The following is a 15,273-nucleotide window of genomic DNA, read 5'->3' as shown; positions in this document are numbered from 1 at the left end:
CACACCCAGCCCTAGCTTCAGCCCTCTGCTTACAGCCATTCAAGAAATATTTGCTGATTGAAATTACAGTCTTTAGGACTCAGTAAGGAACGTGTTCACAGGTGACAAATGTCCTTTTCTTATACTATCTATCCAGATTTCCTACAAATGCTCATGTTTTCCTCTGAGAGCTAGGAGGTGAGAAATGGGGGAGCAGGGAGCACGCATCCCCCTGCTTTGGGAAATTAAGATTCTCTCTACCCAGAACCACACCAAAGTTCAGCCATGATCTGGATGATTACCTGCAATGCACCACCACAGGGCCTGCATCAGGAATGCTCTCCTGCTTGTGATGGACCTCTTCTAAAAAGTCCAGAACACCCCCGGGATCAGTAGGCACGCCGTGATCGGGCCAGGTTCTAAAATGATACTGCCATACTGTTCTCTCCGTGTTCCCCTGAAGTAGAGCCAAGAAGCAGCAGGAAAGAATTAAATATTCCAAGGGGGAGAACTTCCCTAAATCAGGAATAATCAGGGATACTAAATGATCCAAAGAAACCAGAATTTAAAAACAACCAAATTCCACAAAAACAGCTGAAGTTACCATCTCTGGGACCTTTTAAGATGTTGGGTTTTTTTCTGTAGCTGGACTTGGGCCCTGTCCTTTTAAAGTCAACTTCATACAATAGCCATAATTTTTATGGGTAAGCTTTGCTTACTTGGGTAATTCATCTCTTAGAATAAGGGAGACTCCCCGCTCCCCAACCCAGGAGGTCTTTAAGTAGAAGTCATATGGGCTCCTGACATGGACACTGGACTAGGGAAGAGGAGGTGTGGAAGCTTTTTGCCTACTTTCCCTCATTTGATCAGCTCTTAGCTAGGTCCTAAGACATACCTATGGAAATAACCAATGGAAAACACTCTGCCAGTCTTAAAGCACTATGTAAATATAAGTGCTGAATAAACTACAGACTCTTGGTTCTAGCATTCAAAGCCTGGCACAGCTGTCTCCAAATTCTCTGTTCACCCTTACCTCATATCAGCCATTAACGTGTCCTAAGTTAGAGCCAAATTGGACCTGAACTAAGGTGTCTTCATCCTCTCCATAAGGGGGAGTGGTCTCCCCTCCAACCCTCTCTGTTGATCTCTTTCTCTTATTTCAAAGCCTACAACATCCGCCACTTCCTCCACGAAGTCCACACCACAAATTTTCTCTGTCCTCATATTTCTTATTTAATTCACAAGCATTTATGTGAGGAACTGTGCTAAGCATGGGAGATACAACGACAAGACTGAACCAGTCCTGGCCCTCCTGGGTGGATACAACACATGTGCCCAGCATAAGGAAATCGAGGGGAAGGGGAAGCACACTAGTAAAGAGCACTTTATCTAGACCTCTCCCTCCTCATTTTACTCTCCATATGTCCCAGGGCAAAAACTTAGACTGGAAGGGACCTGAGAGGTCATCGAGTCCAGCCCCCCATAAGGAACTGAGGCACGATGATTTGTGCATTTGTCCTTCCTCTCGTCAGATCCTCATCTTTGAATCCCTGGTCTCCAGCATTTTGCCTTGCATACACTGCAGGTAAAAAAGCAGCATCTGGGATTTTTGTCAAGGTGGAAAAACCCATTCTGGACATTCCCTCCATCAGTGAAAGTTAGAACCCATCACAGACCTAGAGCAAAGCTGGTGAGCATCTTCCCCAGAGTCACACAGCTAGGTGTCTGAGGCAGGACGCTGGCCCAGGTCTTTCTGATCTCCAGGCCAGCTTGCTACTGGCCACCTCCCACCACCTCAGCCTCACACGCAGCAGGTATTTAACAAATGTTGGCTGAGTTGAATTGAGTATGGTCTATTTTAGGCCACTCAACAGTTGTCATAAAAGGACCTTGGAGATGATTTTGTCTAAACTCCTCATTTTACAGAATAAAAAGTTTAGGCTAAGTGACTCTTGGTAAGGTCACTGGTTACAAATAACAAAGCTGAGATGTGAATCCAGCTCCTCGGCCTCTGAGTCCAACTCAAATGACTGAGAGAAGCCAGACCTTTGATCTCCTCCCTCCACCTTCATGAGGCAATAACAAGACAGACACCACAAACCACAATGGGGGCCTCTGAACCTCAGTTTCCTCGTTGCCTGAGTAACTTCACCTCCTATAGAAATGCAATGTGACAACATAGATGAAAGCTCCGAGAAAAACTCAGAAGTGCTGTATACCAGGTGAAATAACAACGTTGCTAATGCTGAGGGAGGAAAAACTATATCTGTCTATGGTAAAAATAAGTCTTTTGTCCCACCTGCAGCTGAGAGACATAAGATAATATCAAGACTGGCAGAGACTGGCTGCTAGCAGAAAACTGAACCTGCATTCTCTAGCTAGCCCACACTGAATTTCCCTCTCATTTCTACCCCAAAACAAAGTAAACAGCGTCCTCAAATGCCTCTGCTTCCTCAGTAAGCTAAATCATCATATCCAAAGCGCTCCATAGCAGTTTCATTGTACAGGTCACATAAGGTTTAAACGTAAACCAAAATCATTCAGTTTGGACCTGATCCTCCAACAGAAGGACGGTGTGTCAGGAAACCCTTCACCTTACTTTTTAAAATAATTTATTTATTTTTAGTTTTCAACATTCACTCCCATAAGATTTTTGAGTTTTAAATTTTCTCCCCCTCTCTTTCCTCCCCCCATCCCCAAGACAGCATGCAATCTGATACAGGCTCTACTTACACATTCATATTAAACATATTTTCATATCAGTCATGATGGTAAAGAAGAATTAGAACAGGAGGAACCACAAGAAAGAAGAAACAAAACAAAACAACAAAAGAAAAGGAGAGCAAACAGTCTGCTTCCATCTGCATTCAGACTCCAAGGTTCTTTCTCTGGATGTGGATAGCATTTTCCATTGTGAGTCTTTTGGAGCTGTCTTAGATCCTTGCATTGCTGAGAAGAGCTAAGTCTATCAAAGACAGTCATCGCACAACATGGCTGTTACGGTGTACAACGTTTTCCTGGTTCTGCCTATTTCACTCATCATCAATTCATAGAAGTCTTTCTAGAAACCCTTCACTTCACTCCATGAGGCTCCCACCCACAACTTCCCCCATTAACAGCCACCACAGACCCTAAAGTATATCCATGTACTTACTTGTCCAACCTTAGAGAGCTTAAGCTCTCTCAGTGTATAGTCATGGGCAGCGCTTTCTTTGACGTTTCTAACACGCATAGCCCCATACTCCTTTAGAGCATATTCATCGGGCCAGTATTTGACACATTTACTCTGGAAAGAATCAAAAATTAATTAGTCTCTATGAACTGCTAAGTAACAATCTAAATGTTCAGAAAACATATCTTAAAGTCTCACTTAATGGTTATCTAGCTGAAGCTACTAAGACAAATTAAGACCCAATTCTGGCATCTTAACACCATTACAAAAAAATGGCTCTTCAAAGGGAAGGAAATTCCTCTTACAAGCTGCTGGAAACAAGCTGCTGAGAGAGTAAACAAGGAGGGAAAGGAGAGCACACCAAACAAGTCACATTCATGAAAAGACGCAGTAGATCAGAACTGGACGTGACAAGATCTGAATGCCAAGATCAAGAATTTTAATTTATTCAGTAGGCAAAGAGGAGCCACTAAAGGTCTTGGGAACAGTGGACTGATGATCAGAGTAATGCGTTAGGAAAGCTACTCTGTCAGAGACGTGAAGGATGGCTTGGAGAAAGGATAGAGTAGACAGAGGGAAACCAATTAGGAAGTATCGTCTAGGTAAAAAAAGAAGTGTGAGTCTGAACTAGGGTGGCTGTAGTCATGTAGAAAGAAGATGGATAGGAGAAGTATTTTGGACAAAGATCTCTGATAAAGATCTCATTTCCAAGAGACATAAGGAACTAATTCAAATTTACAAAAAAAAAAAAAGAGCCATTCCCCAATTGATAAGTGGTCCAAAGATACAAATAGGAAGTTCTCAAAGATGACATCCAAGCTATCAACAGTCATATAAAAAACGTTCCAAATAACTAATAATTTTAACAATGTGAATTAAAGCAACTCTGAAGTTCTACCTCACACACTTCACACTGACAAAGGTGGGAAAACGATCATTGCTGGAGAAGGTAGAGGAAGACGGGAACACTAATATACTGCTGGTAGAGCTGTATGCAGGTCCAGCTATCCAGGAAGGCAATCTGGAACTACGCCTCAAAAGTCAATAAACTGTACAATCAATCCTCAACATCTCCACATCTAGCTTTCACAACTTCAAGCACTGCTGTGATTTTATTAGCAATTTCATTTTCACTCTTGCATTGGCGACCATGCATGTCAGTGGCTATGAGCAGTAGAGGTAAAAAGAGAGGCACCATACAGGCAAGCTTATATCCACAAAAAGGAGGAAAGTATTCATGAAAGTATTCATAAGTGTTCATGAATCCGCTCCAGAAAATGCTGAAGTTACCTCTCAAGGGCCTAATGAGGGAACTGAAAAAAATGAAAAAGTGGCCAAGTTTGCGGGTAAAAGAGATGGTGATCACCCCTGCCCTCTATGTTCCTCCCCACCCCACCCCAACCCTGCCCTCTGGAGCGAGTGGTCTGGCCTCCACACTGCCCATACAGCTGGGCTCCTGTGTCAGAACCAGCTCAGTGCTGAGTGGCTGCCCTCACCGTGGCCCAGGGCAGTTCTGAGCTCAGACGGGGCCACTCACCCCAAGGTATGTCCTTTTCATAGTGAACAGGTGAACCACAAAGCCAAAAGGGAGATCAGAGATGGCAGGTTGCCCTTTTCCCTTTTTTACCTCGGGGCTCTTCTTCCGACATCACAGCCCTTGCCCATCCCTGTCCACTGCCTCTCCTTTCCCCTACATTTTATGACAAAAATATTTATAGCAACTCTTTTTGTAGAAGCAAAGAACTGGAAACAAAGAGGGTGCTCATTAATCTGAGAATGACTGAACAAATTACCGCATATTAATGTAATGGAAGGGAAAAGGCATTTATTAAGCACTTACCATGTGCCGGGCACCATGTTAAGTGCTTTACAAACATTATCTCATTTGATCCTGATGATAACCCTGGGAGGCAGGTGACATCATTATCCTCATTTTCTTTTTTTTTTACAACTCAGGAAACTGAGGCAAAGGTTAAGCAGCTTCCTCAGGGTCACACAAATAGTAAGTGTCTGAGGCTAAATCTGAATTCAGGCCTTCCTGATTCCAGGCTCAGTGCTCTGTCCCCTGAGTCCCCTAGTTGTCTCTGAGGTAACCTTAGGTACCTGAAGAATGATGGAGACAGTTTCAGAGACATCTGGGAAGGCCCACAGGAACTCATACAAAGAGAAGTAAGTGGAACCAAGAGAACAATGTATACAACAACGGCAATACTGTAAAGACAAACACGTTTAAGAGAGTTAAAAACTCCGATCAATGTCACGAGCAGCCATCACCCTGGAGGTCTGATGATTAACTGTGCTACCTACCTCCTGACACTGATACAGCGGATCCACAATGAAGAAGAAGACATACATTTCTCAACACAGCTAGTGCAAGAATTTATTTTGCTTAACTATGAATATTTGTTACAAGAGTTTTTTCTTTTTTCTTCTAAAAAAGGAGAGGGAGGGAGGGAAAGTGAGGAGGAGAGAAAATAAGCACTTGTTAATAAAATGAAAACAACATAGAACTGACAAAACCTGGCAACTAAGTAGTTATGGAAAAGAGAGTGTCAAGAATGACTTGCTTATCAGTTCAAGGGACTGGAATGAGGGTGCTGCCATCACTAGAACAAAGATCTGATGAAGAAAGGCGAGGTTTGGGCAACACCAGCTTTAAGGGGCAGCTGTCCAGCAGGCAATTGTAAATATGAGCCTAGAGCTCCTAGAAGGGAGAAAGATAGGCAAGGGAGGCATCAGCATGCATAATAACTGAGGCCTCAGGATTGGACAAGATGACTTTGTGTGTGTGTGTGTGTGTGTGTGCGCGTGTGTGTATCTGCGCGAGTGTGTATCTGTGAAAAGAGATGGCCAATAACAGAATCTTGTAGGATCATCGACAATTAGAGGACTGGGAAAAGGATGAGGGGAGAGAGAGAGAAGAGGGGAAAAAAAAACCTAACAGAAATAATAAGGAAAAATTGAATTGGGCTGAGGGGAATGGAGGAAGCTGCTTTTTAGCATGGTTTTCCTATACTGAATACCTCCTCCAAGCAGAGAGACAAAAGAATAATAATAATAGTAATAATAATTACCCAGCATTCAAACAGGAGTGCGATGCTCATTTATGTTTTTAATATACCAAGAAAACAAAATGGGATCTATTAACCAGGGTGACAGAATCGCCCAGCAACAGCTCAGTTTCCTTTCAAACATAACAGGCTTATCGCTTGTTGGGAAAGGGAATATAAAATGTGGAAGTAGACGGGCTTTTCAAATTGTCTACTACATTTTCACATCAGTGTAGAATTTTGCTCCAGATGCTTCCTGTGCCTTGCCTAACCCTAGTGTGAATAACTCCTACACTCTATATTTCAAAAAACTAAATTAAACAGGAAGGAACTGTTCCATATCCAGACTTCCCAGTAAATTTAGGGATACAGCAGCTACTACATATGTCACCACTGAGGAGACCCTTCCCTCAGCTACATCTGGGAGTCTGAGGTGCCCAACTTCCCCACAGCTGCTGGCTCAATAACAGGCAGATTGAAAAAGATGGCACCAAAAAAGTGTTTCTTGCCGGCAACAAGGAGAGCTTTTATACTAAATAAGGGATGCGCTCCTGATCGTTGGCAATCCATGCTGGAAATGGGCTCCCTTTTTGTACTATTTCTTTTTCCTGTGGCATCCCCACCCTGAGCCCCAATCCACTTCCTACAACTGTCAAAGCCCAAACTACAGGAGGAGAAATCTGTCTTCTGCATTTATGAGCCACAGTAATTTCCAGTTAAACAACTGTCACTGAGAGAACAACAGCTAGTATAAACACCTAAAGAGCTCCATGATTCATGTACTTTCTAATGAGCGCAGGGAGATAAAAGCTGGGCCGAGGGGCTGATGGGAGTCCTGGGAATTGGTGACTTGGTATGCTCTGTTTCTTATGGCTTTTCAGTTCAAACCTCTGCCTTGCCCTTGAGCACAGTTCTGATCTCAGTGTTTTTTTGAAAGACTCAATACAGTTTTGAGGTTCCCCAAGTAAACCATTCTCCCACTCCCGGTTATACCCAGTGCAGTCACTGGCCAATTAATTTCGGCAGCAGCTTCTGGTCACTCCTGAGAGCAGAGAGCTCTACAGAAGGAGAGAAGACAAAATCATGACCCTGAAGAGCAAGCTCTAGCAGATTCCTAGATACCACTGGGACCCCTGCCAAATTAACGCTGAAATTCAGGGCTATGTTTGTTTGCATGCTTTTAAATGAAGATACAGAAAGGTTCTGCTTTCTTTCATCGAAGCACAAAGTTATTTCAAAATAAAACACGCACAGCCTGACTTCTCTCCCCCCATGCACCAGGCCAACAAGTGGGCTGGGGAGGATATGGAAAAGAGCTTCCAAAGTGTACAGGTAGCCTAACCCTAAGGCTAAAGAGAAAGAAGGAGAGAGGGAGTACAGCTGGGAACACACTGGCACTGGGTGGGGGAGAGTCCCTTGCAGTCCAGCTAAGGCAATACAACAAAACTCAGCCATCTAATCTTCTTGGGACAGCTCCTCAGAGAGGAGACCATACCAACTACTCTGAGGCCATCGCAGCTATCTTCCCTTCACAGCAGCATGTCCTTCAACAAAAAACAGGAACCTGCACAGGGACTCAGGCCTGAGCCTCGATGAAGGGCAGAACCCAAGACAGGGAGCCCCAGGCCTCAGGCTCACCCTTTCAAACCCAGGAAACTCAGAAGAGAGCATGCTGATTTATGAAAGCACTTCAAGGTTGGCAGTAATCAAATCTGTGTTCCATGTAATAAATCCAAGGATAATTAATGACACCACAGTTTCCTTTGGGAGAAAGAAGTTAAATTTTCATTGTACACAAGCTTCATCACAAAGGTCTTTAATGTCAGGCTGTAAGTAGCAAACTTATGTAACGGACTTTACAAAAAAAAAAGAAAAGCAACCTTTTCAGCTCTCTACTCTCCTAATATAAAAATGATCCGAAGAATGCCAACAGCGATCTGTGGGCTCCAATGCCCCTGATACAAAAGCACAAGCACAGTGTGGCTTTTTAAGAGGACAAATATCCTTTATCCAAGCAGTGGTTTAATATGTTTTGTATAGACATGACTGCTACAAAACTGCAAATTCAGATATAAACCAGTGAATTGTTTTTGAAAATGAAAAAAAAAAATTAACTCAAACACAGTCATGAAAACATAGAAACGTCCCTGAATGAAAAGCTTCCAGTTTGTTGTTTGTGTGATCAGTGATTACTAAATGGGACTTGAGTCACCTGACAGAATCAGGTAATCCTCCAAAAAGAGATAGGTTCCATAAAAGTTAGGATTTGTTATAGAAGATGATTCACTCCCACCATGGTCAATTTAAACCTTCCAATAGTCTCAAAAATATTTCATCATAAAAACAAACAAAAAACCTGATGCATTGCAAACACTAATGGAGCAGGAAGCCACAGGCCTGTGCCCGAGTGCCAGCTGCATCACCAAGGCCTAACTGGGTGGCCCTGGACAGTCTCTTGACATCACAGAGCTTGCAGGTCCCAGCCTTCCCACACTCCAGCGGTCAGTCTCACACTCTACCTTGCCTCTCTCCACTTCCTTCGTCGTCATGACGATAACTCGCGAGTTCTCCTGGCACACCATCCTCCAGAAGTCATTCACTGTGGTCGGCAGGCAGCCCTGGGTGGCAATGTAACTCTTCTTGGGCTTTGAATTGTTGCACTTGGTCTCAAACTCAGGCTAGAAATCAGAACAGAGGTGCCTTAAACAATGACGGGAATCCCACCAGGAAGTCATCTTTCTAGACGAAAGGAGGAAAAACTACAGACGTTGGCAGCCCAGGGCCAGGACCACAGAGTACAAATGCAGAGCTTACCATGATGATGTTTGCATTAATGTAGTCTGAAACTGGTTCATTCGGATCTCCATCATGCAGGACAACCCTGGTATGATCAACTAGAGAGAGATGCACAAAGTCATTAACACCATTCTGACAAAATTCAGTAACTAACAAAGACTTCCTGGTTTGTCTAGCAGTCATTCTAAAATCCAGCAACATTCTCTTTCCTCTAGATAAAAAATTATGCCAAAACGTCCCAATGAGCACAATGAAAGCATATCCATCAAGCTGCCAAAGGTGCTTTCTTTAAAAAAAAAATGGGAGCAGTAAATAAAACAATATCAATTTAGTAGAGAGAAAGCCTGAGAGCCTTGAGTTGGGTTTTGTAAATCCCAACAAAAAAAAATTTGTTTTAAACCTGATTCTTAGTAAAAATCCAAACTACTAAAGCTTGCCAGGTTTTGCAATAGTGCTCTAGTAGGCTAGCTGCCCCTGTCAATAGCAGGAGTGGCCAAACTGAACTAGATCAGTCCTTGGACTAACAGGCACGTGGTGCATTGCTGGGCCTTTCCATCTTGGAAGGACCAGCCAGCACTTGCACTCCACTGGCATGGCCCTCAAGAACACGTCACTTCTAGGCCATGAGGAGGGCAGTTAACATGCACAACAGCTATCCCTAGACCTCCCAGGGTATCCTCATCAGAGCTGGTACCAGCCTGGGTAGGCCCTTCTCTGGATTTCAGAAGTAATCCTTCTTTCCTCCAAGAGGCAATCCTGTCCCTACCAGAATCTGTTGTTTTAAAGGGGAAGCTACCCCTGGGAACATTCCCAATATCCTCTTCTAAGCAGAGTTCAAAAATTAAAATTTCTTATCTATCTTCAACATAAAATACTCAAGATGATCTAACATTTCGATCTCAAGCTTCACCTTTGCTCTTAGAGGGTCTGAACTAAACAACTGATAAGATCCCTCCAACTCTAAGATTCTTCAACTCTCAGATCGATGATAGTGTGACACGGGAGGTCAACAAACAAATGTCTGGTTTCCCACTAAAACTGGTCGTTACAAATGCTGCCTACAATAAAAGAGATTGAGGATTCTAAATTGGTGAGATGGGCACAAAGCTACTATCTCTCCAGCATTACTGGGGAAAGTAAAATTGTTGGAAGTGACTATGAAGGGAAATGCAGCGTATTGATACTTACATGGCAAGATGTTCTTATATCTGTTTTTGTTTTTATTTTCTGGCCGCTGACCCTCTTTACGGCTATATAGGAGCTTGCATTCCTGCTGTTGTAGAGTCTGGATAAAAATGAGAGTAAATGGTATTAGGAATTTAAGAACTATTTCTGAACCACCTGTGCTAGGAAATCTAGGCAACAAAAACAAGCAGAATACAAGTGAGACGAGAGATGGGCACTACTACAGGCTCTATAACTTTATCATGTCTCCATGTTTCTAATTCTCACCCCCCTCTTTTCCTACAGTTCCTAGCCATACAAACCCGAAGGAAAACTCAAAGAATATTAGGGACAGGCAGGGAAGCAGAGAAGGTAGGAGATGAATTGCATCCAAAAAAAAAAAAAAACAGGGAATGAGACAGGAAGGGAGAGATGAAGAGAGAAAGAGAGACAGAGAAAGAAAGATATAGAGCACAAACAGTAAATATGCACTATGCACACAAATACAAACAAGATCAATCCCTGGAGTTCAGAGAAGAAAAGGTGTGCATGCATGGACACACACAAGAGCACAAAAATATGCAGGAATTCCCCCCCTCACCCTGCCTCGGTAACTCTCCAGTAGCATGACCAGCCTCTAAACTCTATGCAAGCAGTATTTTGTAACCTTTGTCTTCCACATAATTCCAGGTGGTTTCTGATGCTTTGGGGTTAGGGATAAGTTATTTCTTGGTGCCTTCTGAGCCTGGTTAAGTTCACTGTTAGCCCTTTAATGTCTATCTTTACTAGATGTACTCCACCAAGACTAATCAGTGAATGCCCACACAGAGACTTTTCCAAACCCAAAGTGGTGAGTATAGACAAAGGGAACAAGAATAATAATAGCTAACAGTTACACAGCACCTACTATATACCAGTCACTGTGTTAAGCCCTTCACAATTATTGTCTCATTTGATTCTCACCATAACCTTGGGAGGTAGGTGCTATTATCAGCCCCATTTTACAGATGAGGAAACTGGGGCACACAGGGCTTAAGTTACTTGCCCACGGTCACCCAACTAGCCAGCACAGCGTCTGAGGCTGGATTTACATAAAGGACAGATTTCCTGACTCCAGGTTGAGACCTCTTTAGCTGCATACAGAAGAGAGATAGTCATAGAGGCCAGAGAGACTATAATGCCATCAAAGCCCATGTGATGTGAAGCAGAGTTCTGGGAAAGGAGATCAGGAAGGAAAGAAGGGAGGGAATGGGGCCTCCAAGAAAGGGGACAAAAAAGTGGGTACCAGGAAGTAGGGGCAGCCCTACAATGGGAAAAAAGACTGGAAAGCAGAGAAGACAACTAGGTAGGAAGGATGCTAACTCAGAAGAGGGACACTAAGGTGGGCTAAAGACAGGCCACCAGGAGGGTTTCAATAGAGGCAGGACAAAATGCGCCTCATTGGGTACCACTGAATCCAAGATACAGTAAACAGTAGCAAATTATAAATGGTCAAATCAACAATGTAAAAGATATAAAGGGGGAAAAAACCAACAAATTCAGAATACCCAAGTGGTTCGTCACCAAGAAGTTTCACCACAGAGAGCAGGCTGCACTTCACATAATAATAATTAAATTCCCATTTTATTACTTTGCATTTCAGAGAGGTATAAACCCTCAGTCTGAATTGGTGTTTCAATCTTCGTTTCCAAATACAATATTCAACCTTGAGAGAGAGCTCATGACACAAGTCATCTGGCTGGTTAAAACTTGAAACAGAAAGAGACTACGTTTCATGCAGAAGTTGGACAACAAAAAGGAAATTCAAATCCAAGAATGACCCAGGTGAAGGGCCGAAGGTCATTCAATGCCTCACAACTGCCTCTCCTGGGACTCTTGGCCAGCTTTCACAATCAAATACTGCCACATTATAGGAAAGATTCCTTCTGGACTTGGAGACTCAGAGCGCAAAGATGAATTCAAAACTGGATTAGAATTATGACTTCAAATGCCACTAAACAAGCAAAAATGAAAGCACAAAGGTTTGCCAAAAATAATCAGCTCCTTGGCCCAGAACAAAACTTGAGCTTTATTAAAAAGTATCCCTCACGATGCTATCTGTGTTAGCATCAGCCCATTCGAGGTATAGGCTAGTCCCTGAAGCAGAAACAGTAGCAATACCTGGGGCAATGCTTCCAAGAGCTGGGGAAACAAAGAGGAAGGGGGAGACTAGGAAGAGGAGAAAAGCCTGGAGAAGACTGGGGCCGCTAAGGGGCACAGCAGATAGAGCACTAGGCCTGGAGTCAGGAAGACCTGAGTTCAAATCTGGTCTCAGACACTTACTAGCTGTAGGGCACTGGGCAAGTCACTTAACCTCTATTTGCCTCAGTTTCCTTGTCTGTAAAATGGGGATAATAACAGTACCTACTTCCCAGGGATAATGAGATAATAACTGTAAAGTGTTTAGCACAGTGCCTGGCACATAGTAAGCTCTACAGAAATGTTAGCTATTATTATCATTATTATTATTATTATTATTATTATTATATGTTCCCTAGTAGGTACATTGATAATGATCAAAGAGGCTAGAGCAAAATACAAGCAAACTGAGTCCCAGTTCAGGGGAAATCCTACAGCCTGCATTCAGGATGGCCCCTACCATCATCTTCTTGCATACAGACTGTGTATTCTAATAAGCCACCATCTGAGACTGTCCTTTACCCCTGAGAGGACAATATAAAGGACAGGCAAGGGACCCTTTATCATGAGCACAGTGAGGAGCTAATTACTGGATGGCTGGCAGCTGTCTGAGTCTAATAATGAATAATACCGGGGCTCTTCCTCATCTCCCTTCCTCTGAGCATCTCAATATACTTGGCAAACATGAATCCATCCTCATCACACCCCTGAGACATGATCTAACATAACATATCTCAGTTTCCATACAGAGAAAGTGAAGCAGAGACAAGGCAGCCTGTTCAAAGTCAAACTGAAGATAAGTGACACTATGAAAGTCAAGATTTCCTGACTTTCAAACGCCCCCCCCCCCACGCCTTCAGCTCTAGTGCCTCAGGCCACCTGGATGGCTCCTGGATTCCTAGCATTAAGAGAATACAAGGAGCATTTTTAATACTAATTATTTAAACTCTCACTCAGGCCAGCAACCTTACAGGACTGCATTCTTTCTCCATTTACTAATGACCTGCTCAGTTAAACGTCACTTGTTTCCAATGCGTTATTTGTATTCTCTCCTACCCCTTCCTCTCCCTCTTCCAAAGAACCTGACAACAAGGATGCTAATGATGAGAGAGCAGAACGGGGGAGACGAGGGCAAGAAGGAATCTACAAATCGGATCATCTGGCCCTGGCTAACCGAGAGCTGAAAGCATAAAGGAATGTGATCCGGAACCAAAGGGCTTACAAAATAATGACTGCCCCTTAAAGAGGTCCAGAAACAAGCTGCAGGAGAGCCCCCTGCAGGAAAGGCATTTAGGAGGGGCTGTGCACCAGAGCAAACAGAGAGGAGAGCAGAGAGAGGCAGGAAGGCAAACAAATGGAGGATATTGTGTGCGCCAGGACGGCCTCCCAACAGCAACCGGTCTCTCCTGGACAGCCTGTTCTTCACTGGTCAAGCCAAAGTACTAACGGCAATGATACAGAGGGGACTGAATCATCCCTATTTCATTGTTTTGTTTTTTTGTTTCTGGTTTGTTTGTTCATTTTTTTTATTAATTTATATTGATTTCTCAACAATCACTTCCATATGCTTTTGAGTTTTAAATTTTTCTCCCCCTCCCTCCCCACCATCCTCCCCAAGACAGTACACAACCTGATAAAGGCTATATATATATATATATATATATATATATATATATATATATATATATATATATTCTTATTAAACATATATTCAGATTAGTGATGTTGTAAGTAAAAATCAGAACCAATAGGAGGAAACACCAGAAAGAAGAAACAAAACTCAACAGAAGAGAGAAGAAAATAGCAAATAGTACTTTCTTTGGATGTGGATAGCATTTTCCATCACAAGGCCTTTGGAGATGCCTTATATCTTTGTATTGCTGGAAAGGGTTAAGTTTATCAATATTAGTCATCGCACCACATGGCTGTTATTGTGTCCAATGTTCTCTTTGTTCTGCTCACTTCATTCAGCATCAGACCACACAAGTCTTTTCAGGTTTTTCTGAAGTCACCCTGTTCATCATTTCTGATAGCACAATAGTATTTCATTACATTCATATACCCTATTTCATTGTTAAAGATAAAGCCACTCTCTCCCGCCCTCCAGAAAAACTTGAGGGGCTCCTCCCCAGCTCCTTGCTTCTGCTACTACTGCCCAAGAGGAAGGGGCCCTGAGAAAGTGTGTCTGACACGTCATCACTCTGGTTTCAATACCTGGAATAATTATGACAACAGAGGTAACCATCTGGATGTCTCCAAAGCCAAGCTTTCTACCTGATCTGAAGCAACTTCACGGTTTTTCCTGTGGCACTTGTCCTCTACTCAAGGGAACTCTAAACTCTTTATCTGATTCTCCCTCCTGGAAACACTGCAGTGCACAAGAGGATGGCAGGGAACAGTGACAGCACCAGCTCCCAGAAATTACACTGCATGGCTCCATCCCTTTGTTTGCACCATGGACTTCAGGGAACTCTTGTTAAACAAACAGCAGGAGTATTAAGGGACAAATTGGGGCAACAAACAAGGCCCACATGATCTACCAAGCGTTTCTGGGGCACCTCCCATGTGTTCAAGTACAGAAGGATAAGAAACAGTCCTTCCCTCAGGAAGCTTACAATCCAATTATGAAGCGAAGACTCGCATTAAGTCAAGTTGTTACAGGCAGTCACAGAAGGGGGCCTCAGCGAGAGCCAGAATTGTCAGTCAGCAAAGGCTTCTAGGAAGAGCTGAGCCACTGAAGAATGGGTAAGACTCAGCTGAGCAGAGAGAGGAGAAAAGACAAGGTATTGGGGGGGGGGAGCTGAGAGAGAGGAAGCAGAAATGTCCATGGCAATGTTTACAAAGGAGCCAGGAAACTGTTCTGAGGAAAATGAGCACTACATACTGAGGAGGCCAGGAATTAAGACTGGACAGGTAAGGCAGAGTCCATTTATG

The 15,273-nt window shown here is 43.2% G+C and overlaps 1 protein-coding gene across 1 annotated transcript in view; it reads right to left on the bottom strand.

Moving 5' to 3' along the window:
* PTPN11 (protein tyrosine phosphatase non-receptor type 11) overlaps positions 1-15,273 on the bottom strand; it is a 71,531-nt gene that overhangs the window by 15,969 nt on the left and 40,289 nt on the right. Inside the window, exons 7-11 of the mRNA XM_020979888.2 lie at positions 10,186-10,282; positions 9,016-9,095; positions 8,721-8,879; positions 3,134-3,265; positions 282-436 (exon numbers count right to left, since the gene is read on the bottom strand). Of these exons, the coding sequence (XP_020835547.1) occupies positions 282-436; positions 3,134-3,265; positions 8,721-8,879; positions 9,016-9,095; positions 10,186-10,282 (623 nt within the window). The remainder of the gene's footprint in view (positions 1-281; positions 437-3,133; positions 3,266-8,720; positions 8,880-9,015; positions 9,096-10,185; positions 10,283-15,273) is intronic.

Source organism: Phascolarctos cinereus, unplaced genomic scaffold (genome assembly GCF_003287225.1).
Source record: "Phascolarctos cinereus isolate Bilbo 61053 unplaced genomic scaffold, phaCin_HiC Scaffold_4;HRSCAF=312, whole genome shotgun sequence".
In the NCBI taxonomy this organism is placed as follows: Eukaryota; Metazoa; Chordata; class Mammalia; order Diprotodontia; family Phascolarctidae; genus Phascolarctos; species Phascolarctos cinereus.
Note: the sequence above shows the minus strand (reverse complement) of the source record. Positions and strands in the feature narration are given on the sequence as shown.